The 27,665-nt window shown below is 38.0% G+C and overlaps 1 protein-coding gene across 2 annotated transcripts in view; it reads right to left on the bottom strand.

The window, feature by feature from the left end:
- Nucleotides 1–13,152: 13,152 nt before the first annotated feature.
- Nucleotides 13,153–27,665, bottom strand: part of ALDH7A1 (aldehyde dehydrogenase 7 family member A1) — a 30,739-nt gene continuing 16,226 nt past the window's right edge. Inside the window, exons 10-18 of one of the 2 annotated variants that reach the window (XM_007425632.3) lie at nucleotides 26,698–26,739; nucleotides 24,682–24,776; nucleotides 23,995–24,079; nucleotides 22,604–22,710; nucleotides 20,684–20,800; nucleotides 17,154–17,251; nucleotides 16,028–16,101; nucleotides 15,208–15,283; nucleotides 13,153–13,591 (exon numbers count right to left, since the gene is read on the bottom strand). In XM_007425632.3, coding sequence (XP_007425694.1) covers nucleotides 13,537–13,591; nucleotides 15,208–15,283; nucleotides 16,028–16,101; nucleotides 17,154–17,251; nucleotides 20,684–20,800; nucleotides 22,604–22,710; nucleotides 23,995–24,079; nucleotides 24,682–24,776; nucleotides 26,698–26,739 — 749 coding nt within the window. In that variant the 3' untranslated portion in view covers nucleotides 13,153–13,536. The remainder of the gene's footprint in view (nucleotides 13,592–15,207; nucleotides 15,284–16,027; nucleotides 16,102–17,153; nucleotides 17,252–20,683; nucleotides 20,801–22,603; nucleotides 22,711–23,994; nucleotides 24,080–24,681; nucleotides 24,777–26,697; nucleotides 26,740–27,665) is intronic. The other variant, XM_025165037.2, reaches the window with a different exon arrangement.

The raw sequence follows: 27,665 nt of genomic DNA on the forward strand, positions 1-27,665 counted from the left end.
CTGGTGGGATGATTGGTGCTGCTCCCCCCATCATCTTGAATTGAATACTGGCTTTTACAGAATTGTTACTTGTGATATTTATATTGTTATTGTTTTTATTGTCTTGGTTTTTAATTGTAAGTCACCCAGAGTCACCTTCTGGGGGAGATGGGCAGCATATAAATTTAATAATAAATAAATATAAATAAATAAAACACTGGAAACCCTTTATGGACTTTTTGTTGAAATTGGATAAAAAGGACTCCGTGATTTCTGGATTTGCTGATTAAAAAGGGTTGACTATGGGAAGAAAGGAATTGTATATATAATCTTAAAGAGGGAGGAGAGATAATAAGTTTGTTAGTAACTGCTGTAAAGATCAGAAGTCGATTCTTTAAATATTTTTTCTTTTTTCTTTTTCTATCTTTATTGTTTTCTGCACTTTTTTCTTTCATCTTCTCCTTCTTACTCTTTACATATTTTTTCATGTTTATCTTTTATCTATGTAAACATTTTGAATAAAGTTATATTAAAAAATTCTAATGACGTCATTTGTCATTAGTGTTGCGCAATATTGTTGGTTACTAGCCAGTTGCACTCCCCACCAGCTAATCATGGCTTAAATCATGTAACATTACACAAGTTCTAGTAACCTCTTCCCAAAGGATGTTGCCCTGATCCAGTCTTCCTTATTTTATCCATAGGCATTTTTAGGGCTCTGCTTTTTAAAACTGTATTAAGACTGTTCCTCTTCTAAAATATTTGAACAATTCTTTAAAAACACTTTTTTGTTGTTGTTTACTTGGCTTGCTGAATTGCTCTCCCTTATTTACACTGTTCGCTGTCACCTTTTTTAAAAAACCTAAACGGCAAAGCACTATTTAAAAAATATTTGTTTCAGTACTGAACGCAATCAGCTCTTCATAAGCAGGTCTCTTGAACTCTGACTACCCATGTAGCCCAGACAGAGGTCAAGATCAAAACATGAAAGCAACTACCAGCTTTCATTCTCTTAAACAATAAAATGTAATAGGCTAACTTTCTATTGCGAAGGCATTTTGCCAATGCATTGCAGGAAACTGGAAGGCAATAATTTTCAAACAGTTGCCAAATGAACAAATAAAGCAAACCTTTAGTTTAGTTGGGCAAGTCTCAAATATACAGAAAGCAGTTCTTATGAAAATGAAAGGACTGAGAAAGGGTGTTAAACATTATTGTGATTTTAAATCAGGATACTGAATCAGAGATATAAGTCTTGGATATTACATTAGCATTGCAGGCAGATCTTAAACCAGACTTCAGTTGAGTTTGATGGGGCTACAACTCCATCAAACCAGCCAGCCTTGTCATCACCTTTGCGCCTTGGAATCCTGGGAACTGTAAGTCCAAGGGACACCATGACTAAAAGCCTAACCACATATAATACAAATGATTTCACATACTACTTTTTTGTAATATTATTCTTTTGTTCAGGCAAAAGACATGGAAAGTGGCATCCACAAGGGCGTCAAAAAAGTCAAGATGGTAATTGTGGCAGCATAAAGCCCCACCCCTTTGTACACGTGTATAAGGTTGATACATGCAGGTACAAAAGGGTTTTTTTGCGTTTTGAGGGTTTTGATACCAAAGCGTATCAATTTATCTATATAAGATGATATATATTATCTCATGTAAATTTACATTTGATGATCACTAAACACTTTGTTCCAATATTAGAATGAATAATTTGATCGATCCATAGATTTATTGTCATAGTTGAAATCCAGCAAAGTTCAAGGAACACAAAGAGAAGAAGGGGGGAGGGGAGCAGAGGAGAGAGAGTTGAAGTGATGAAGCTTTACAGTTATTCAGAAATAAAGGAAGCTTTATTCAGAATTTCAGAACACTTTAGTGCCAAAATATTGCTGATTCCAACAGCAGTAAAACCTTTTTTAAAAATATTATAAGGAAATAAGCATCTTCCCCTTGCCTGTAAATAGCAATTACTAATGAATGCTGGCCTCTTATTTTGTAATATTCAAAGATAGGTATTTTATACTTGTTAAATCTAGAAGAGAATTTTATTTCCAACAGTTACTTAAAGGAACTCTTAGACCAGGGTAAAAGCAGACAAACATGACCTTGTAACACCTTTTTTTTTTTTCCAGCTACCACCTTCCCAAAAATTGGTTTACAACAACTACAGCAGGGTTCCTCAACCTTGGGAACTTTAAGACGGGTGGACTTCAACTCCCAGAATTCATGCTGGGAGGGGGAATTCTGGAAGCTGAAGTCCACCCGTCTTAAAGTTCCCAAGGTTGAGGAATCCTGAACTATAGCATTAACACAGTCAGTGGAAATATTGACTGTTTTGAACTTTGTAGCTAAGGAAATAGTGTCTCATGTTTTTTGAAGCATATGCCATGTACAGTGACGTAGCTGGGTTTGATATGGAACTTGGGGTTGCATGAATTGGGACAATCCTTATGACTACTGAGCAGGAGCACTGGTCCAATGTACCTGACATACAACCACCACCTACATGGTAGTAGGATAAGCAAAAAAGAGACTTCCAACCATATAGATTTCTTTTGCTATGAACTTGATATTATAAATAACCATATAGCTAAATCATTTATACTTGTTATGGATTATTAAGAAAACAGGGTATGTGTTTTTTAATTCAAATTAGAATATTGGAACTGATTCAGAAGTTAGACATATCTACATGTCCTCATAACTTTGAAAATCTGCCTAACCATCCTTGAAGATCTCTTCCACATGATGTAGGCCTCTTCTGATCCACAGACCATAGCCAAGGCTACTTAAGTTCAGATTTATCAGATGTGATCCTAAAGCACTATTTTCCATCTTTTCCTGACACAGGCCTTATTATTTGCATGAGGTGTAGCCCATAGTTATGTTAATGGTGCAGCAGTGGCTGAGATCTACCCAGTCCCTACTGGCTGCTTTCAGCTGCTGCCCTGCCTCTCTGGTCAGCTGTTTTGGTTTATGCTACTGGACAGCAGCAGCATCAACATTGCTAAGAAACCATAGACAGAACCTCTCTAAGCATTTTTTCTAGCAACCATGGTGCTGCTATTACTAGAGCTACTGCTTTGTTATCCAGTATAGAAAAGTCCTGGTCTACTGCTTTCTCCCTTGATGCCAAGATTACTAGATAAGGCCCAATCTATACCACTTGAGAAATTGGTAGACCAGGACATCTGTAAGCACATAGAAGTCCTAGTCTGCTGCTTCTAACAAGCACCAAGATAGCTAGATAAAGTGGTACACCAGAACCTCTCTAAAGAAAACTGAACAGCTTCTGAGAATTAGTTAAATCCATCATTCTATCCACTTTGCCTCTTCTCTTAGTCCCTGCCTATGTTAGCAGGAAGTGATTGGCTGGAAAATCACCAGCTGCTGCACTTGAACTTCCCCAGGGGTATGTGTAAGGACCTTACTAATCACTGGCCTCATTACCAAGGTAGAGTAGAAGCCAACTAGACAGACAGACAGACAGAGTAAATTCAAGCAGACATACTTTCTGTGGCTCCTGGACTGGAACAAACCACATTAAACTGGCTGTCTAGATGTGCCCTGATAAAGACAGCTCTAGTCTTTATCAGGATTAGAAAAACATAGGAAACTGACATTGCATTAGTGCTGGTCCATGATATTTCAGGATCCAAATCAATATATTTCCTATATTAGGAACAGACACACACACACACAGATTAGGGTTTTATACAGTCATTTTTTTAACGAGGCCTGCTGATTTAAGAAAGTATTCCCTTTCCGAAACAGAACAGCTTCCTAATCTAATCCTTCGTCTTTCCAGGAGGGATGCAGACAATTACAAAGGGGCTGGGGAGAAGGAATCTATGAAGAAAAGAAGCACTTTCCAGCCTAAAGGTCTATATGAGTAGATCTGAAAACTCATGTGCATTAGAACCCACTTATACATACTTTTCCGAATACTGTCATCGTTCCACAGATAAAAATATGTATTTCTACACAATTACATCTTTTAGAAAAAATGCTTGCAAAAAGCATGCATATTTAGGAAACAAACATGACAAACATTAGGAGAAATGTATGATTAGGGGAAATAATAAAAAATCATTTTAAAATAATAAAAGTAGGTTTTGGGGGGGGGTCCCCCCCTTCTGAATTCAAAAACTCATGTAAAAATAATCTCAAACAAATTTAGGATTGGCAGAAGAAGAAGCCACCAAAACCAAAGTTAACAGATATATTCAGCCCATCCTCCTGTCAGTTTCTTTCCAGTTTTCTATTTTAGAATCTAAGCCCTTGTCCTTTTCTACCATTGCTGTTTTCTATGAATATCTAAGTTCTCAAATGTATATTTGATCATATTCAAGCCATTTTTTTAAAAAGTGCATTAATTCTGTTACAGGTCTGACAAGTTTTGGCAGAAAGGGGGAAATGCTTTTTACAGCAACTTAAATCAACAGAGACATATGGCAATCAAACAGCAATATTATTATCACGCATGCAGTTTGCATAAGTGAGCAAAGAGGAAGACAATGTATAGACCAAATAAATAACAGGGCACAGAGATCACAGTAGAATATAGTTGATAGACTGCAGTTAAACTAAAACACTATTTCCAAGTGACTTGTTGGAGCTGGTTGCCTGTGTGGAATAATATTAATCAACTGAGACTTATATTTCTTATTTATATTTACATCTACTTCATTCATATATATATGAATGAAGCAGGGACCCCAGCTGTGCCAAAACGTAAAAGAGCTCATAAAAGTGGAAGCTTGCATTTCACACATCTGCCTTAATGAATGCAAAAAGCTGATCTACTCTAACCTCATGAGAAGAAGAGGGAACTGGGAACAGCACACTCTTTGTTAGGAAGTTTCCAGGCACACTCCCGCTCTCTCCCTGACCAACAGTGACACCTAAAGGCAACAAAATACAAATAGGGGGAAAGAACTGGTGTCTCCTCCATGCTTAACTTGGTACATAGATCCCTTTGTTCCTTTCTCAGTTTTCAGTAAAATGACACAATGATCCCTCAGGGTGTTGTTTATAACTAGAGGATACCAATTGGGATGAGTTTGATTTATACAATGGAAATCTTAATAGTTCCTGTCTGCCATTCCCAAACTAAAACTGTGTTAGTCTGTTGCAAAGAATGTCAAAGGTTCTCATGGCATTTCAGAATCTAACAGAATTCTATAGCAGGAAGATTTTGAGTTGGCCAGAGCTGTTGAGAGTTGGGCAGCATACAAGTTTAATAAATTGTTATTATTAAAATAGGTAGCATATTTATAGCATATTGCTTGTATCCTCTTCACCCTTACATACTTAGGGATTGGGGGGGGGGGGCTGTACTAGCTTAACATCTCATGAAATAAAATTCTGCAAGCATTGTGCAGTCCTGCTTAAAACAAGACACAGTAAAAGACCATCCACAAAACAATAATATCCATCCCACAAAAGATGAAGACTACTATATTTCTACTACTACAGCATAAACTATTGATACAACAAGAATTAAAACAGGGGTTGGCTACAGTTCAGTGCTGGGTTTAGCTCATTCAGTGAGTTGGATGATGACCAGGGATGGGATTCCCTGGCCAATTGACATCATCAGTTTCTCTGTACAGTAAGAAATGAGAAGCCATCACTTCTCATGTAGGTGGAGAAAACTGCTGAACTGAATACAGAATAAAGGAAGGAAAGTTTATCCAATGCACTAATTCTCCATTGGGAAGAATGCACACCATGTTAAGTAGTAGGAGCATTTCACACACACCCCAGCTGGAAAATCCACAAGGCAATTCTAGGAACACCCCATTTGATATAGGTTTTCCCCCACTGGGAAGCTGGTGATGGATGTTCCAGCAAGATTGGCTTTTGACAGCTTTGTTTACCATTCACCTTCCCCACTCAAATGGACAAGAGGTGGTGCAGGCAAAGCAGATAGAAGCAGCCAGCAATGGGAGAGAGGGATTGAGTAAATCAAAAGCACAGAACTGAATAGCAGATCTTAACATGGAAAGGTCTTAAAGGATTAGGCAAGTTTCTTTGGGGAGAGCAATCCACACTTTGGAAAACATCTTTAAACAATGCTTTTTCTCTAGATGTCATCTTCAAAGTCAAGAATGAAGAAGTACATGAGGGTGGCCTTAAAATATGGGTAAGTACATATGGGATGAGGTTTGATCAAACTGAAAGTCCTCTGATGAGACAAACAGGTAAGAGTTTCCAAAAGACCATGAAATACACAAGACAGCAGGAGAGGTCAGACCCAGACAATATTAGTCACAGTTGTCCGAGAAGGCAGATATATGAAATGGCATATGCACAACTGAAGTAGTGGATGCTTTGGTCCATGTTCCCTTACTTTTTTTTAATAGAGGTACCTGAGATCATTTAATAGTGACCCTCATTCAAGTTCTCCCAGGTGGGCCTAATAAATTCTAGTTTCAATATCTTTTATCTGATCAAAATTCAAGAATAAGCACAAATGTAGGCAAATTCCCTACAGCTGCCTTTCAAGCAATTACCAGACATCTTAACTTCCTTATACTCCAGGGTAGTGTCAGGCCCAGACCAAGAACAATAGTGAAACAGTTCAGTTGAGCAAAGTTCCTTTATTTGCTTACATCTTACAGACAGAATCTTGCCAAGCTAAATCAATACTACAGCAACTAGTGGATATACCCTGGGAGATTCTAGGGAGTGGCTAACCTGAACCTCTTTTGTTTCCCATGCTCACCCTGCAGACTGTATTGTCTCTTGTTCCCTTCCTGGAATGCACCCCCTCCTTCCTGATAGCCTTGATCTCCCACATCACCCTCCTCCTCGTAGATACATTCCATCACAGGTAGCTTCTGAACTGCTTGTATAAGATTTTACTCAACATCTTTGCCATCTGTTCTTGCCCTTGGTTTTACTTAGGCACTGCCTTGCTCTTCTTCAAGTAGTATTAAATGATGTGTAACTTATTTTCACTCTTTATTTTAATGCAAATATGCTGTTATTTTGGTCTTTGTAATCATAAAGACTGCCTGACAGTATTATAACAATTACCTCTGCATAAGCTTAGCAGTGTGTACTGGAAATAATTCAGTTTTTCTAGCAATAAGGTACTAAATCAAGACACATAGTATAAAAATACCTATGCCATGGTAATAGTCTAAATTAATTTGAATTAAAGCTTGGCAATGCAGTCTATTTAAGAAGTTTTGTGGCAGTTACCATACTAAAACAAATCTGGGTTGATTTCAAAACATAGCTGTAATGTACTAAAGAGGTTGTGTTAGCAGGGGTGATGCATTTCAGACAATAAACATATGGCTGATGCATAGAAAAAGGATTGTTAGAATGAACTCCAGTTCTGTATCATGAGAGACAACACAAAATCCTAAGCTCAAATGTGCTAATCAAGCTATGACTGCAGTTCTGTAAAAATTAATTTAGGGCTTCAGGCTCTGGAAATTCTCAGCAAAGTATTAAAAAAAAAACCTAAGGATTTTAAAATAAGTGTAACCCTCTATAAACATCTCCTTCCATACAACAGTGATTGCATTAATAAGCAAGAGTCCTTGACCTCCTATCATCTAAATGTTGCGGCTCCACATACTATGGTTCACCTATGGAGAGATGTCCACAAGATAGATAAATACACACACACATACACACAACTTTCCCTTTGCGGGCATTCTGAAATGTGAGAACAAGAATAGCTGGCAGGCTCAGTTACCCTTTTCCACCCCACTGTTTGAAATATTTCAGTGTGAAGGAATAAACCTACAAAGTTTCTGAGGGACGTGTAGCCTAACACTGGGCAACACTTAATGCAGAAAATAATTTTTGTTAGTCAATATAACCATATGATTAATCATAAAACAAATAATTTGTTTTATCTTTGTAGAAGACAGTTCAAGATTGGTCTGCCCATCTCTATCAGAATCACACAGTGATCACTGGTGATATGATGCAGCCAAAATATATGACTCCTGTATAAGGGCTGCCCTTGGACTTTGAAGGTTGTACCAGGAATTACACTCTGAAAAATGGACATGGTCAGCATAAAGTGGGCGCAGGGAACTTCAATACTTGATTTAATTTATACATAATTAAAATTAATTTCAACACTGTTAATATAATTACGTCCAATGCATGCAATGATAGTGCTGAGTCGTGCACTGAGTAGGGCGGTTATATCAACCAATTAAATAGGTAAAATTTCCCCAATCTGTTCAGGTTAAAAATTACAATTTGGTGGCAACACTTGGAGGAATTTAGGGGTCCAAATCCAGTCACAGATTGCGAATTTTGCAATAGATGTTGCTTTCCTATCAACAGCAACATCCACCAATAATAAAGGTCATGTTGATGGTTTTTATATGTCCAAACAGAGATTGAAAATGGAAAAAGGAGCTTTTTAAGTGAACTAGGTTTTTTTAGACTCACAACAGGGGCACTATCATCCCCCCCCTTTTTTTTACATGGATCGTACGCACAATGTATGTAAAAAAGGGGCAGGCTACAATTGCATGGTCACAGCTACCCTCTTGACATTTTTGACCCCACCCATCTGATGCTCTTGGCTCATATTTAATTAGGTCCTATCAATGATGGCATTAGAATGCACATGAATTTATCCAGCAACAGAGCAAATAAACTTGACCATCACTTATCAAGAGGGTTCTTCTCCTTCTCCTTCTCCTTCTCCTTCTCCTTCTCCTTCTCCTTCTCTTCCCCCTGTTTTGGCAAACAAACTCACACCTTCAAGCATGACAATATTTTAGAATGCCTTTTTCCACTAACCAATCCCTAAAGATGCTACAACTATGAGAAGGGAACATTAATTTTCAGCTGCTCTTTTCTCACAAGGTCATTCTGTAGTAAAACAATACAAGGAGAGCAAATGAATTATTGATCGCCCGTGTAATTTAGCACTCAGGAGTCACTGATGTTACAAATTCAATGGTAATTAAGTATATGCAAAGACAGAAGCTGCAAGCAGCAGCTGTATTAAACTCTAAGCAGCTTTTTGCCACACATAATGCAGTGGCGGGTCTAGGACATATTTTACAACTACTCAAACAGTGTTCCTCAGGGAACAATAATCAACTAGCTGCTACCGCAGTTTATAATCTACTCAAATAGCCTTTGATAATTAAGCTAGAAATTAAGGAACATCAACTTGTTTACAGTATCTTTAAACTTGTCTTTGTTTTATTAGCTCTCCATAAATACTGCTATTCTTAAAAGCTTATCTGTAATGTGGAATCCTTGCCAAGAATGTTTGCTAAAGGTCACATGTGCTATTCCCACTGGAGTGGCTGAAAAAGCTTGCTTTGTGGCCCTGAGTCAGTAGCTGGACCTGACAATTCTGTAAAATCAGTAGCCGAATCAGGCTTCCTCAACCTGGTACACATCAGGCGTTAAAGACTGTAGTTCCTGTCATTAAGAGCAATGGGACTATAATTTGACACATCTGGAGAACACCAGTGTAGTGCATTGGCAGGCTATAACAACCCACTCTTGTGGTCTGCCTGCCAGGCTTCCATGCCAGACAGTAAGCTGTCAGCTCAGACATTCAAATTAACATTTTCTTGAGGGAGAGATGCTTACTTTAAAATGTAGCATAAAGAGATTTTCTCCCAACTCCTCCCTTGCCAGGCAGACAAGTTTTCGTTGTTTGGAAACTGCATTCAGAACTCGGGAGAAAAGGAAGAATGTGGTGTGTGTCCCATTGGAAGGGGGAGTTGGGGGATAGAGGGAAAACTAAGATGGTTTTCCAACCTTAGATTTAAGATGGGATTTTCAGGAAGAAGTATTTTTCAAGGAATAAACTGACAATGAAGTAACATTTGTTCCAAGAGTCTATGGAGATTCTATGGAGGAACAGAAAAAAGCTAGCTAAGAATTATATTAAGTTTAATTTCTGTGTCTGCTAGTAAATGTTTGTTTGCTTTTTTTTGTCTCTGGTGTCTATTGTCTTTATACAAATTCAGCCACTGTGGTTTTGTATACAACTTGGAATCCCTTTAGCTGTTTTACTGAATTGTCTGTAAACTGTATACAAAGTAGCATTATCCTGTGTTCCGTCAGAATTATATCATTTACTGTGTATTTTTCTACGGGAGGTTCTTTTACAATGCCATGATTGTATTTCTTTCACACTGAATATCTTGCATATGATTATTTAAAGTTTAAAAACATTTTTATCCTTTCTTTTTAAAATAAAGCTTGATTCTATCTATACCTTGTGCGATTGATGTTTCCCAAAGAAAGCAGAGCTATGTTCCCTAATCACACACTTCAGCATAATACCAGAAGGTGGCACTATAGAATTTATTTGATTTTCATCATCTCTATTCATGTTACTTTCAGTATAACACACAGATTATGAGGTCCTATCTGTCACATACAATGCAGTTAGCAAAGGATGCCAGGCGAGGCATTTCCCTGAAATACAAGCGGTGCCAATAGTAACTTCCAAGCAGCTGTATCATGACAAGGGGCAGAGCTAGGGTGTGTGGACCCAGAGGGCTTCTGGGATAACAGATTTATTACTCCAACTTTTCATCCTATGGACTCAGGCCTACCACTATAAATAGGATGGGGAAAACTGGATTAAATAAAAAATATGTACTCACCTTTGCACACATACATATACACACACACAACCACACATCTAATGAGATGTAAACAGCTTGAGACCAAATTTCTAGTCAGTGCTAATAATTGTAAACGAATAAGCACTGATCTATCAATCTGAAAGATCAGATATGTTTTCATTAACTTACTGTCTACGTGGAATTGCCTCTGAGCACTACAGAAACCGTTCAGAAGCTACAACTGGTCCAGTATTCAGAGGTGTAGGCATTGATGGTCATGCCTTGTTATGCCCATGTGACCCCACTGCTCCATAAATTGTACTGGTTACCAGTTGGTTTCTGGGGGTAATTCAAGATACTTATTAAAGCCCTTCATAGCACAGGGCCTGGGTATCTGAGGGACTGCTTATCTCCTGTTGTCTCTGCCCACCCAATATGATTAAGCAGGGTGGGTGTGCTCCAGGTGCCAGTGATCACAGCATCACCTTACGGGAATTCCTTCTCTGTCATAGCACTTACTCCCTGGAATGAAATTGTTCCAGAAAACCAGATAGCTCCCATCCTGATGACATTCAGGAAGCTATAAAAGACCTGCCTATCCTCTCAGGCTTTGGAGTAGTATGAAGGTTGAGCTCCTGCTAGATGGGTGCTTTTTTTTTGGTTATATGTTGTTTTGGGGGGCACTCATGATTTCTTTTTGTCTTGTGTAATCTTCTTTACTTTTTCATTGTAACCCACCCAGAATCATTGGGAGTCAGGCAACCTAATAATTGTATGAATGAAATAGAATGAAATGGAGGCAATAGAGAGATTCTGTCTTCTTGTTGCATATTTAAGTTTACCTAAAGCTGCTTCAATTAGAAGCAAAAAGCCAATGACACATAGTCGGAAAAGAGTTGGTTTCCATCCCATTCTTATATTCCACATTTAAACAAGAGATTCATGAATAAGAACTGTGTCATGCTTCCTTCATTTCATTTTATATTTCCCTATTTCCCAAACTGGTGCACTGTAAGCACATTTGATTCTATGATGTAGGTCTTAAAATTGAGAGATTTCTAATCAAGACAGGCCCACCTCCTCTTAAAATGCTGATTATTTTTTACTCTACTCAGTTACTCATGCCCTGGTCATCTCCAGAATTGATTACTGTAACATGCTGTACATGGAGCTGTCCTTGAAAAGTATTCAGAAGCTACAACTGGTGCAGAATGCAGCTGCGCAGTTATGTGCACCCCTAGGATGGCGCATGTTACACCTCTGTTCCATGAGCAGCATTGGCTGCCAGTTTGATTTCCAGTGCAGTTCAAGGTCTTGGTTTTGACCTTTAAAGCCCTACACGGCATGGGACCAGATTACCTGAGGGACCGCCTCTTACCAATTGTATCCACCCATCCCATCAGGTTAAGCAGAAAGGCTATGCTATGAGTCCCATCTACTGAGGAGTTCCATCTGGCAGGACCCAGATAGCGTGGCTTTTCTGCCACGGTCCCCACCCTCTGGAACATCATTTCTCCTAAGGTGAAGTTGGCCTGATCCCTGCCTGCCTTCTGGAAAGCCCTGAAAACACGGTTTTTCCATCAACCTTGAGGATCCCATTGTGAGCCTGCAAGGTGTCTGTGTGATGTCAAGTGATGGTTGTTCTCCCTCAATTTTGGGTTTTCATGTTTCTTCTTTCATTTATGTTTGAGCGTTTTATGGTTTTATGTTTTGTACACTGCTCTGAGTCATGTTTCATGAGATGGGTGGCTATATAAATCTGCTAAATAAAATAAAATTTTAAAAAATTATTCATTGCTTAAAATCAAGATCAACAATGGATCTTTCATCATTGTTAGGAAGAGATTTCTAGATGATATATTCTAGCAATCTTCTCATTCACATACATAAAAAACCCCCCAGAGATTATGATTGTGTATAGCCCTACTTCATTCATATTTTTAAAAGTAATTTCAATACTTTAAAAAAAAATCGGGTTGGGGAGATAAGCTTTTGCTTGGTTGAATGAGAAGGCTGTATTTCTCAGAGCCTGGCTCTGCCGCTCCCATGAGCCTTAAAAACCACCCTTTGAAGCTTTCGATAATGCAATACAGCTCCCTGAAAGTAATGCTTTGATTCTAGCACCTGAATGAATAATAGAAACATTTTGAGGGGCTGTCAAATGCTTCAAAAAAGCTCAAGGAATTTTTGTATAACAAGAACAAAGCTATTGCTGCACTGATTGTTTCAACTTAGCCCTAAAGGAGAATTTGTCAGTGTTTGTTTAAGACTGTTGTTTACGCAGCGCTGCTCCATCTGCCAGTTCTGTTTCAAGGTGAAGGAAGGTGGCTTCATTCCACAAATCACCCGTCTCTGCACCAGCCTTTCCTAACCTGGTGCCCTCCAGATGTACAGGACTGTGATTTTTATCAAACCAGCCACGCTGCTTGCAGATGACAGGAGTTGCAACACTAGGTGGAGAATTCTGCTCTAAGAATCTAGTCCCAGGGAAGATTTTATTAGAAGGAAGGCAATGTGGTTTTCCAAAAATGAACATTTTGAAAAAATAAACAAACAATCAGGTACTCCATAATAACAAGAGCTTTATAAAATTTATTTCTGCACTGAAACCGATTTCATACAAATTATTTCCAAACACACTGGCCACCATTGCGCTGCCACTGTGGCCAATGTAAGAGACATTTTAGGATTTGTGTAGCTCATAATCCAAATTTTGTAGCTCATAATTCTACCAAACTCTTCATCTGACCTCCCCTGCACAGATTCAGAGTTTGGGCACATTGTTAAAATGATTGCTGTGTATAACATAATTTGAATTTTCTGGATGAGACTAGTGCAGCATTATGAACATCCTCAATGTTTGAGATTTCAGGTAGCTATGTCTGCAGGTTTGAAATCAACAGATGCTTGATTCTTTAATGCCAGGTTCACCAAAGGTAGTGCTTCTACCTGCCTCTTAAGTAAATTTGATTCCTTGAGCAAGAGGCAAATCTTTGCTGTAATTAATTGTGCTGAAAGATAAAACAGAAAAATTAAATATGTAGACCTTAGAAAGAGCCCATCTAGACCATTCTAAATGCCTATCTAACTCAGCACTGTGCTTCTAGAGCAGTGCTTCTCACCCTTAGCAAGTCTAAGATATGTGGACTTCAACTCACAGAATTCTGGCTGAGAAATTCTGGGAGCTAAAGTCCACATATCTTAAACTTGCTAAGGTCGAGAAACACTGTTCTAGAGTAATTAGCCAGGTCAAAAGTTATTCTGAGAGTTGAGAACATGGATTCAAATGGAAGTACATCAAGGCAGTGTCATAATACTGGAAAGAGCCATTAACATGCAGGTTTGCTAAGGAAGTTTCTATATTCATGACCACATATATATATTTTCTTTTTAATTCAAAACTGCTACATAGATTTAACAATGCAAGTGAACGTTTCAAAATGGCAGGATGAAAAGGATTAGAATGAACATACATGAACAATTATCTCTAATAATTCTGTATTCTACCATAGGACAAGTTACATAGAACCATCAGATTTCAGTTAGTTAACCATTCTGTGTCCTACAGCTTCCAGATGTGTTGTTTAATTAAAGAAAAACAGCTCATGAACTTCTGTATCAGATTAGGGAAAATATGCATCGCTGTTCCAAAATAGGAATATTCCAGGATAGAACATTCTGCACATCCCTAATAGAAACCACATATGTATGTTGCTGTCTACTGTATTTTAAAATACCAGTTACTTCCATTTCTCATATTCTAAATACCAGCTAAAGCTGCCTTCTCCATGAACAAGCAAAATTTTGTCATCACAGCAGCAATCCTATTACCACCTCAATAGGTGTTTTCCATGGTCTTTTTAAGATGATCTAGAAGCACTTCAGCCACATCACATACAGTGTCATGCCTCTGATTCCCCCTAAATCTGTTTGCAGTTTCCTTCCCAAATCTTGCATGTCATCAGATACAAAACATAAAATTCTCTAAAATGCAGTTGGGTCTTTTGCATTTTTACTCATTTATTCCCTCTTCCGTTTTTGTATATATATATTTTGATATTTATTCTGAGTTCATATATACTGGTACTGAACAAATCATGTTTCTTTTAAGGGAAAACTGTTAAAACGCTTGGCAGAGTATGCTAGTCCCACCTGCAAGAAAATTAGCTGAATAAGCATAGTTTGCTGCAAATCCTACATTTAGAAATGTTGTATCATCTTAAATATGCCTCTAGAGCAGAGAGATACAACTAAAGGTGACCCTCAAACTTTGAGGGACATGCTTAGTAGGCCAAAAAATAGGCAGGGTCCAAATGAGAACCAATTTTGATTTAATTCAGTTTTACAATTAAATGTAATGTCATTTAAATTAAGTAAATACATGCATTCAGATAACTCCTTGTGCACTTAATAATTTCTCCCTTCTCTCACATTAAAAAATGTTAACATCTTCTGGAGGGGTTCTACATTCCTGCTCTACTGAGATTTTATGAGTTTCTCTAGCATGAATTGGAGAACATTTACATCAAGCTTCACTGGGAAATTACAAAAGCTGAGGTCCAAAGTACCTGGAGGACACCAGATTATGGAAAGATAGTTTACATGTACATAACCCTTCAGATCTTACCAAGTGGATCGTCTCATATACTGCTTCCATGAATCACTACCAGATTCCCTTCCACCACCCGTGTGTTTATTACCTCCTAGAAGAGGAAAGAAAATTGAAATTATATTTCTAAGACCAATCCGTGCTACTATGAATTTCTAAGTCACACAAAAATGAAACATTTTCATTGTGTTCTTTTTTTCTGACAGAGATTTAATCCCTTTGAAATCAGGAGAAGAGAGAGAGAGATTGGTTTTCATAGTGATAGGCATCCCTTTCTCAGGGCGTGATAGTCTGCAAATTCTTCAGCACAGATCACTTTCAGAACTACTTTATCAGAAGAAACAATAAATTCCCTAAAACATTCCAGAGTGTGTCCTCAGATATACCTCACATCTATCCAAATTAAATAACAGGTTAAATATATTTTTTAAATGCTCAAATTCCCAGTAATTCCCTAAATCTCATGAGAAACCAGCATTCTTGTATCAGATCTTGCAGAGAGGGAATTGGGAGACACTTGCATGAAATAGTATCCAATTCCTGAAAAAGTAACTGTTTCCAGTCCTACCATCAAGAAAGAGGAGGTGAGTACAGAAGTGTGAATTGCCTACAAAGAAATCCAGGTGCAGATCCCTATTAAGACACCAACAAATGTTAGTCTGTTCACCCATAGCTTAACATAGCTTAACACAACCAGAGATCATTTTGCATATGAAGCAAATACACTTCTGACTTCTATACAACTGGAGAACAGAATCATCCTGAAATGTTTACAAGCACTTGTTCCCTGTATAGAATAACAAAGTTGTGGAGATATAGGTATATCTATACAACGTACCGAATGCACCTCCAATTTCAGCCCCACTGGTAGGGATATTGACATTAACAATTCCACAATCTGACCCCTTGGGCCTAGAGAGAAAGAAAAAGATGTTTACTAAACTGTAAATTAATATGAATTCCCCTGAAATTCTTAAACTTCAGAAGAATTATTTGGGATATGAATTTAGAATATCTCATTTGCACTTTTGGGGTACGGAAAGCCACATAAATCTATTTCAGCAAAGCATTAGGAATTACTGTACCAATAAAATAAGCCATGGGTGGCATTACATTGTGCTAAAGTTTCACCATATTCCTTCTGATCTTTCTGGACTGTGATAGCAGGATAGCAAACAAGTTGGCACATCATCTTTGATAACAGCAGCCAACTGGTCTTTTTGGTGGAAACCCTTTCAAGAAGTCAAAGAAATCACTGAACAGTCTTTTATAATAAATTCTTAGATTGGTTTACAATCTATATACAATCTAACTTTGCAAAACCCTATAGTGAAAGACAAATTCCATCAAATCAGAACACGATTTGTGGATTACATTAAGTGTTTTCCACAATAGATCATCTTAGTCTCTGTACTTTTTTTAAAATCACATGGGTGTATGTACAGTAAGTGTATGTGTGAATAAACACATACCACACAATTGCATATTTATGTAACCTTCCAAGTTTTATTTTTTTCAGTTGTGTTTATCATTTTTAAAAGTTTGTATTCATTTTTATGCTCTGTTAGTTTGTCTTTTTGCTTTTTAAAATTAAAAAAAAATTAGAAATATACAGAGTGTACCAGAAGTCAGGCCCTATAGGACAATCACAATATGTTTGATTAATTAGTATTTGTTTTCAGAGAAAATGTTACTATATTTAGGAATGTTCAAAGGTCATGAGTTAAAAGAGTAAGGAAGCATTTAGAAGAGAATGGCAACCAATTCGAACATTTAAGGTAATTTATATAATTACATTATGTCTATGTTCTATGGAGCCTGTCTATGGAGCCTGACTTTAGATACACCATGTACGGTATATGGATAGCCTAAAAAGAGGGGGAATAAAAATTCAACATCTAAGTTATATGATATATTTTAAGCAGATTCCTATTTTCCCTCTTCAAGAAAAGGAAGAGTCGTACCCAAGCCATCGGAATATTCTGCCCAAATCCTTCGTGAAGATACTGCTGGACAAGCCTTGTTTCACTTCATTGTTCCAAGCAAAAGCTTCCTCCTCTGTCTGGAAGGCAAAATAAATGAAAGACTACATGAACCTAGCACTGAAAAATAGGAAGATAAACCAGAATTTATAAAACTTTTCAGTATGTGCAAGACCTAGTAACATCACAAAAAGATTGAAGCGTGGCTCAAAATATAAGACAAACAGGATGTTATGATCGTATACCCACTTTTATGGTGTTCACTGCACCCACCATACTAGGCCCAGAACAGGGAAGCCCTATCATGGCACTGACCTCTCAGCTAATATATGGGGTAGTGGCCATATAGGCACTTACCCTTATTCTAGAGCTGTGGGATTCATACTGCATTCCCTGGAACCCCAGGGTTCTGTGAGAATCATCCAGGGGTTCCACATGAGTTTCTGTTTATACTGGATGAAATGTATTATTGCAACATTAATTGAAACATTTCGTTCAAATAAAATGTATCACAGGAAACATATTTATTAATGGGTTTTGCATTGATTTTTCACATTGAGAAGGCTTCCTTTGGTATCTCAAATTTGAAGACCACTGCCCTAGAGGGGAGGTAGGATGAGGGTTTATTGGCCCAACACTATCTAAACTTTTTACATTAAATAATAGTATCAGCTTAAGTCTATATAAAAACTATTTTAAAAAGGTAACCTTCTTTATTCACAAGTGTTCCACTCCTGTCAAACAATCTGGAATAATAACAGTGTGAAAATATATACTTCACACATGTACAAAAGCCTGTACACCATTTTGAACATGCATAAAATACGTGAAAGCACCCTGAGAATCACAGATATGTAAAACCATTTATTATGGATATCAAAGTCTGGTGTATATTTTTAACTGTAGACATGTAACCCTACCGATAAAAAAAGCCTCCTGTAATTCATTCCCAACACATTTAAAAAAAAAAAGACAACCAGACTGCTTCTTAAAAAACCAACCAACCAATCATGCAGATCAATTACTTTACCAAGAAACAAACATGGGGTCTTTCCCACCTGAGCTTTGATGGTATCCAATCATCCTTGAGTTGGCAGAAAACAGGACTGGCATGAAATTTGCTGTTCCCATCCTGCCGGTCCCTATTCCGCCTCTCTTGCCTAACAGGTTTTGGATAATGTCAGAATGAGTGGGAAAATGCTACTTTCAACTGGCACAGCTAAGTATGACTTACAACTATCTCACTCATGCCCTGGGGATGAGATGAAGGCAACATTATGGGGACATGGCAGAAAAAATGGTGCCAGGATGCATTAATATTGGATTAGGAGCAAGTGGGGAAAGACTCTTAGACAATCATTATGTAGATGAGACAGCTGGGCATCCAGGCAACTAATTCAAGATGCAGACATTCAAAGACTGCGTGAAGACAGCTGCCTATGACACTGGACAGAAATAACTATCCAATTCTTAATTGAGGTAAGAGCTAAACTACCAAATGTAAAAAAGTATATCACACTGCTGCCCTTTTGTTAACGCTTCATTCATTAAGTACACTGTAGCCTAGTTCAGATCAGAACAACTACAAGCAGGCTGAGGGAGGCTTTCTTTAGGACAATTCTACTTCCTCCCAAAATAAGGAGTTTTTAATTTAATTTATTTAAATTAAAAACTCCAGTGCTAGTCATGGAGATTCTGCTTAGAACACTCATAAGGCAATTTCTTTCATACCCAAGAAAGAGATTGCAAAATGCAGTCTTGACCTGGAACAAGTTACCATATTCTTACTATCAAGGGGAAAAAAAGAACTGAAGCCCATCTCTAGTTTCTTCCAGGTAAGAAATTAAAGAGACATCAGGAAGGAATTCATGAGATAGCCTATGCTACGGCTAATAGGCATGAGAAAATTCCAGAAATAGTTGCCCTTTAAACTCTGATGAATTGGACTACAAGGAACAATCTTTGGAGCCATGGCACAATTGAAATGGATGGTGCTAAAAGTGCAGCAGACGGGACACAACTTGGCACAGGCACATCACACAAATAGGCAGGACCAGGGCTTTTGTGCGCTTGGAGGTGGGGGGCAGATGTCTTTTTACAAAAAGTGTTAAGTCTGTTTTAGGAATTGCACTACAGCTTCTTGTGTTGCCTGACTTAAAATGGAAGAAACTACACTGCTGGAATGCGGTATTTTGGTTGGAGAAGTACAAAACTTTGATTTCTGGACCCAAAAGCATTCCCTATGTAATAGACAAAGAGCAAATGTTTTCTTAATTGCAGGAAGAATTATTTCTACTGGTTTTGGAACATAAAACCTTCAGACGTTAGGAAACTGGATACAAGAATGGAAAGAATAATATTTTCTTTCTTTCTTTCTTTCTTTCTTTCTTTCTTTCTTTCTTTCTTTCTTTCTTTCTCTCTCTCTCTCTCTCTCTCTCTTTTATTAATATAATTTATTATTGATATTGCTTCCTATCTTATCTATCATAACCCTGGGCATCTTACAAATATTATTAAAACAATAAAAAAGATAAAACCCACATAATCTACTACCCCCATCTAGGATTCTGGGCTGTTTATAATATTTCCACATTTAGTGGAAAATATTAGTACATTTTCAGAAGCTGCAGGCATTCCAAGATGACACCTTATCTAAAACTGTACCTCCATGCTAGCAATAACTTAGTTTTCATAAACATTTCCTTGCCTTGTCTGTTAAGATCAGGGCAAAGAAACAGGTATGCAGACAAAGACAGGATATGTGCTCTGACCTTTCATTCAGGGGGAAGATCTAAATAAAGGCTGCAACATCTTTTGGCTGAATTTAATTACAGTTTTCATGGAACTTTGAGAGATTATTTACATTTTTGCAAATGTGAACGGAGTGAATATCCCATTTTCCCTTCTACATGTACTGTATACTTTTTGCATTTATATCCCACAATTTCTCCAGGAACTCAAATGTAGTACATTTTCCTTGAATCTTATTTTTACAATGGATCTGTGAAATAGACTGAACTGGAGTTAATGATTTGTTCAAAGTCACCCCACGAACTCATGGCTGAATGAGAATCTGATCCTGGTTCTTTCAGTCCAAATCCAACATATTCAACACTACAATGCCCTAGTGTTCTATTTCCTGGTGCCAATAAGGCTTCCCTCATAAATATATGTTTCTTTTTTAACTGTGTTGAATGAAGTGTGCCAATAATTTTAGGTCAAAAATAAAGAGAGAGAGATAACCTTCACATCAGCAATTACAAAAACATTGCACCAGTCATAACATTCCACATTTGGTTATTACAGTATGCCCTGTACAATGGCCTTGGATAATCCCAGAGGCTGCCAGCAACAATTCCTCAGCATTTGAGATATTTACATCCAAAACAGGAGGAAAAGTCATGTAGCCGCATTAGCTTCCAACCTGGAATCGAACACTATTATTGTAGTCCCGTGGATTTCAAAAATTATATAACCTTGCCAGCGTCTAACTTAAGAGCTGTTTTACTTACCTTGAATTTTAGCACATAGAGAATAGGAGCAAATGTCTCTGTATGCACAATTGGAGCATTATGGGGAAGGCCAGTCACAATGGTTGGTTCAACATAGTTTCCAGGGCGCTCTATAACCTTAAATTTAAAGGAAGGGGGGGGGGGGAAACCACTAGTTTCAACCAAGTCAATCTCTGTGTATGAAAATATCTACTGCCTAAAATTTCCTTCAACTGCTGTGTTCACAACACACAAACCATGCCTAAAAGCAACTGAAAAACTGCAATTCTAAATCTTAGAGCTTGTCAAAAGTGTCAGAAATACATTTGTGCAACTTGAGTCTCCAGGAGAGTCATCTTCATTTAACCACTCATATCAAGAGAGCTGATTTGCTTTTCTTTGGAAATAGCTTCTTAAAGTGACACCAGCAATATTTATTTTTTTATTTATTAAATTTCTCCCCACCCATCTCCCCCCAATGGGGGACTCTGGGCGGCTCACACAGGACATTAAAACCATAAATACATATAAATACATAAAACATAAAAATTTAAATAAAACATTACTAAAAAAGAAGAACGGAGTCCAAGAAGATGATGGATCTGGGAGACAGCAGGCCTCTATGGGGCCAGCCATCTCCACACTTGATGTATTCCCTCCCCACCCCAGGCCAAGTGGCAGAACCAGGTCTTCAAAGCTCTCCGGAAGGCCAGGAGTGAGGGGGCCAATCTCACCTCCAGAGGCAGAATATTCCAAAGAGTGGGGGCTACAGCAGAGAAGGCCCGCCTTCTGGACCCTGCTAATTGGAGTTCTTTTACTGAGGGGGTCCGAAGCATGCCCTCTCTGTGTGATCGGGTGGGATGGGTTGAAGTCATGGGGAAGAGGCGGTCCCTTAGGTAACCTGGCCCCATGCCATGTAGGGCTTTAAAGGTGATAACCAACACTTTGAATTGGACCTGGAAGCAAACTGGTACCCAATGCAGCTCACGGAACAATGGCATTACATTGGCCCTTCTTGGGGCTCCCAAAATATCCCGTGTGGCTGCATTCTGGACCAGCTGTAGCTTCCAGATACTCTTCAAGCATAGCCCCTCGTAGAGCAGTAGTCTATAAGGGAGATAACAAGGGCATGAGTGACTGTTCGAAGGGCATCCCGATCCAGGAAAGGGTGTAACTGATGCACAACTCGAAGTTGTGCAAAAACCCTCCTTGCCATGGCTGCCACCTGCTCTTTGAGCAGGAGCCGTGAGTCGAGGAGGACCCCCAGATTACATGCTGGGTCTGTCTGGGGCAGTGCTCATGCCAGATCAAGGAAAATATAAGCTAGATTACTAGTTATCAATAGGAAACCCTGTGTTATCAGATTGGAAAGTTACTCAGGAAAGGTCTATTATCTGCTCCTTCTCAATCTCCTGTAGCTGGACTTCCTACAGTCATAGGTGATCATTGCTCTGCTTCAATTTGGAGAAATCTATATCTACAAGTATAAAGTCTCCTTCAAGTCAAGTTTAACTCCTGAAAACTTCACGGACACATCTATGTTACTTTGTCTTCAAGATTTTGTGGTGGTAAAAGGTACCCCTCCACAATTTTTTTTCATTTCTTAGTCTACCTCTGGAAATTCCAGGTATTCACCAATTCAAGTACTAAAGAGGATGACTGTGCTCAGTTTGGCTAATTCAACTAGGTGCTACCACTTGCATGGGAAGTCGTCAAGCATAGTAAAATATACATTACTACAGGCTATATAAACTTTATATGAAGAGGAAATATGTGTGCTTATACCATGTGAAACAAATTTTGAAGCTGAAGAGTATTTATAATGTGAAGGATGAAAGCACTAATAGTTTAATGAGAGATAGGTAATATTGGTTGGAGCAACACATTCTTCAACACCACAGCTTTTAAGTTTTATTTTATAGATGTAATGAGAATAATCACCTTCCCACCATAGACAACAGAGCCACCTTGCTGTTTGGCCAATTCTACTGCCTCAAGAAACATCTTAACTGCTTGCTTTGTATGAAGAGGACCATATAAGGTGTTTGCTGCAATTAAAAAAAATGTGAGTTGAATTCCAAATAAAATGTATAAGAATATACTGAGAAATCCATTATATTTATTTAAAAAGCTATGGCTTACTCATAACTACAGCTGCAACTGCTTGAAACAACTTATATCAGTACATGGTTATTCATGTAAATGGTTCATTAGTACATGGTACATCAGTATACGGTTATAAACAAAGAAGGAGCTCTCTGATGAGCCCTGAACACAACAGTAAAAGCTACTGTGACTTTCAGATACCATCAAAGTACATCCACAGTAAATATTTGTCTGAGCAGACAGTGACCAATTCCATCCAACTTGTTTTGCTAATGACATAGTTATCCCTTTTAAGTTAAAAAACGGGGTGATGATGATGACTAGAAATAGTCATTCCATGATAATTAAGTACTATCTAATATTATAGCAGGCATCTCTCTTCCAAGTTCTCAGGCTTCTCTCCCAGCTCCATTACTTAGCATCTTAAATCTAAAAGTGCCAAGCCCAGGACTGTCTGCACTTAAAGGTAGCTACTCCAGTCACTGATCTATGGTTCCTCTCAAATGTCTAATAATTTGGCTAGGACTAACAGTCATTCTCATATATTATTCAATCTGTTCCTGGTAATTCAATAACTTCAGCATATCATTGACTTTGTTTTTATAGAGATCACTCTTTGTCCTTTTCCTTCAGAGTTTTTTCTTAAAGTCACAGCAAACAACTTCCTTCTCATAGCCATATCTGAAACAGTTTGGATGATTTTTCTTCCAATGCTTTGCATACTTGTTCAGCTTAGATCTTCTCCCTTCTCCCCAGAAATCTTCCACAATGTTCACTAAACTGCCACAAGCAAATCTGATTACTTCATTGGGTACACTTTTTCTACTTTTATGGTTAATTGAACAACTTTTTCTCATTTAGCTAACCTAATTGTGGGTCTTGGCAAACTCAGATTTTAGGTCCATAGCTTGGTTCTTCATTTAGGCAGTCTACTAAAATGAACAATGTTTCTTTGTCAGCCTTCCACAATGCTCTCCAAAAGTACTAGGATACCTTCTGATAATAGATTCCTTTTCAAAATTTAAAATACATACACACACACACACACACACACACAACCCTCAGCTCTTTCTCATTCACTGTGCTGCAAATAAAGAACAGGAAAAATTATGCAGACGTGGTTCTCCTGCCAATGCCACAGAAGTTCTGTGCATATTGGCCAAAAGTAGTTAGATTACAGCCAAGTACTACATGGTCCATTTCCATCAACAAAGAGAGGCTCTTACCATCCCATGGATCTCCAATTCGGACTTGAGCATATACCTTCATGAGTTTTTCCACCACTTCATCATGGATGCTTTCATGCAAAAACTAAGCAGAAAAGTCATGAATGTTATTGGCAGTAACAGCACAACTTCAACATCCTATGGAGAACTCTGCCATTTTCTGAAGATCATCCAGATTCTTCCAGTACCTAATTTCTGTAAAGTTATGACAAGTAGCTTTTCTCCACTTTTATGTGCTTAAGTATACTTAAGCATCTTATTCCCAATCTGATATTTGGCAAAGGCTTCTTCCAACATAGGATAGAACTAGAAGGACTTTTGAGAAGAAGCAGTAAAAGGTACGAGATCAAAGTTACTCCTTATATCTTTATAAACTAGGTTTTAGGTTCACACAAACAATGTCTTATTCTGTTATAAACTGCACAGAAAATAGGACAGGAAGTAAATAACAAATAGAACATGGTATCTCTATGGGCAAATATTACAGTATATTTGCCAGGGGCAAGAAGCAAGAGGTATGCATAAACCCCAAACTCATGCTTACTATCAATAGCATGCAGAAGATATGAAGGTCATGAGTGAAAGATCGATCGGTCAATCTATCTATCTATCTATCTATCTATCTATCTATCTATCTATCTATCTATCTAGATATCAGAATACACAAAGACATCAAGAATTATTTACCAGTCTCCTGGCAGTTGTGCACCTCTGGCCTGCTGTCCCCACAGCTGCAAAGAGGGCAGATGGGATGACCAGGCTGAGATCTGCATCTTCAAATACTGCAAGAAATTGAACAGAAGCAGAAAATGATGGACCAATGCAAAATGAGTACCAATTAGAAGTTTAAGGAATTAAGCAACAACTACTGGTAAAATAGTAACTATCAACAATTTTTGATTCTAAATATATCAGAGACATTTACCGTATTTTTCCGACTATAAGACGATACTTTTTTCTAAAAAGCTTACCCTAAAAACTGAAGGGCGTCTTATTCAAGGAAGTCAGCCAAGAATCGCGCGGTTGCAAAACTGCCCATACTTTGTTTCTGCAGAGAGGCTTCTTTCTATTGCTAGCCTCCAATCACGAGTGAAATAGCTTGTCTCCCAAACAGACTTCCTCCAATCACGAGCCTGATGTAACTGACGTCAGCTGATGCTGAACAAACCAATTAGAGGAAGGCTGTTTGCAGAGACAAGCTATCTGCAGTTTCACTCGTGCTTGAATGTAATCAGTTATGCAAAAGAGCCTGGAAATAGAGCTGCAGAGAGACGGTTTCGACCTCCTCCCACCGAGTGTATCAGGTAAATGTTAACTAATTACTAAATAAAAATGTGTTCTGCACTATCTTTAAAATATTGATTTTTTAATTTTGGGTTGGAAAAGTGGGGGTCGTCTTGTACATGGGGGCGTCTTATTGTCGGAAAAATACGGTATATCAAAACAAGACTGCAAAGGTCAGTGATTGTAGAGTTTATCAAACAACCAAACTTTGTTTTGAATCAAGGAAATCTTCTAGGTCCATACCGAATTTAGAAAGAACATCACACTTTAGATGAAAGGAAAAAATACACCGAAGTTTACAAAGCAGAAAGAGCTTAAGATTAACTTCAAGTTCCAGCAGCAGAATGGGATTTTTAAAATCCACATATAATTCCTATAGCCTTCAGAACATTAAGGTTTTCAGGACAGTAATTTTACTTCCATTCATAGTAAGACCAATACCTGAAAATCCTACCCATTAGTTCCCATAACTTATTCAGTCTAGGGGCTAAATTCAGGCTTCTTCCTCACCCAGAGGGCCAGTACAATCAGGAGTGAGGCTTTAAAAAATTATATCAGCCACAACACTTTACATTAAGTCATACTCCCATTTAACCCATTCTTCTGTTCCAGAAGGCAGTGCATGGTCCATTGGGGAAGACATGAATTATGGCAGTCAGAAAAGCCATACCGTGATCCCCACTGATACAGCCAGCTTCACTTATGCCCTGTCTTTCTCCTATGACACAGAAAAAATGTGACACGGAATGCCAGCAAGATCATCTGGTCCCAGTTTTAGCTTCATCCCACTTTACCCTTGCAAGGGAGGGAAGGACAAGAAACACAAAGTACACTTGGGGCAGGAAGCAATCCTGGGGAGGATGAGGAGGCTGGGCTTTACTCAAAACTCCAGAACCTGCAGGAATCAACTTGATGAGTCAGAATAGGCTTGCAGGCCAGCAATTCTCTGATTTCTAAGGAAAATTAGCAAGTTTGGGGCAGTTATTAGAGGCATTAACTGTCTTCTGTTGTATAAACCAAAGTGAAGACCAGTTGATGACCAGAAATAAAGGGCACTTTCCAAATTATTATCTATCCATTTTATGTAGTGAGATTAGCAGATTATTGAATTGTGGACTGGAAGAAAGCAACCAACAGATGAAGCGAAAAAAAATAAAAATAAAGTAGAGACAGTGAGAATTGTCAGAAAAAAATAGTATGGATATAATTCAAAAAGCACTTTGAGCACTCAGACTCAAGCATTAATAGTCCATCACCAAAGCATTTTCTGCATTTCAGTCAACTAATCAAGCGGATACCATTATAGGCAAAAAGCCTACATGTGGACAATGTACAGCATTAGTTTCTGTACACATTCAAAGAGCCAAGGATTAGCCAATGCAACTGCCAGGTTCAACATTTAATGGAAGCATTAATTACCAATGATAGCATTGTTTCCACCAAGCTCCAACAGGCATCGTCCTATTAAAATAAACAAACAGTATGTCATATGAATCTAGCCGTAGTTTCCATTAACTAGTATTTATGCCATCTCACTTTCCATCATATGTCATCACAATTTTAGTGAAAAAAAAATGTGAATCACAAGAAATGAAAATACTTAACAAAAATCTACCACCATTGTTTTGTTTGTATGGCCAAAAAATACTCATTTTTGCTAGCTATTTATGAACAAATGGTGCATATTAACATCTCATTTAGGTTGAGGGTTTTACATCCTGCTCTAATTCTCACCAATGGTAAAAATTACAATTTAAATGGTTTAGAAGATGGTTTTAAACATGGTTCTTGACAGTGTCTTTGGTCCAAAAACTGGGAGAATAATGGCAGATATGGCAAGTATGAAAGGTTTCATCCTTCATAACTAAAGACAGGTAGGCAGGTAGGTAGACAGGTAGGTACATGGCTATCCTGGCCAAAACAGACAAAACAACAGTGAATTTTTTCCCATAATTTCTTTTTCGTATATTTTACATCCAAATTCCACTGAGAAATGTTCTTTTGCAATTCTATTTGTAGCATAGGCACTTAGAAACTAATATTCAGAATAATTAGATTAATGCCTGTGCAGGGAAGAACTCTAGCTTGCACTCTTCCAATATTCCTTCAGGCTCATTATATTAATCCAGAGTTATGAAAACTCTTTTCTTTTTATTGTTCAGTTTGCTACATTAGCAAGTGCAATATATTTGCAATCTTTTGTTAGTTGAGCCTCAGTGGTAACATGTTGCACACCAGAGTTACCAAAAGAATGGTACATGCTATGTGCATTTGGACATGTAAATTCTTCCATATATAAACACACAGTTGTGTAAGATTCAGTAAATCCACACTTTCTCACTACAGTATGTGCAAGTGTACCTTGGCAAGCAGTGCTTGTGGGAAGC

The sequence above is a fragment of the Python bivittatus genome, unplaced genomic scaffold (genome assembly GCF_059951505.1).
Source record: "Python bivittatus isolate LINGU-HERP-01145 unplaced genomic scaffold, Pbiv_v1 ctg000850_np1212, whole genome shotgun sequence".
NCBI lineage: Eukaryota > Metazoa > Chordata > Lepidosauria > Squamata > Pythonidae > Python > Python bivittatus.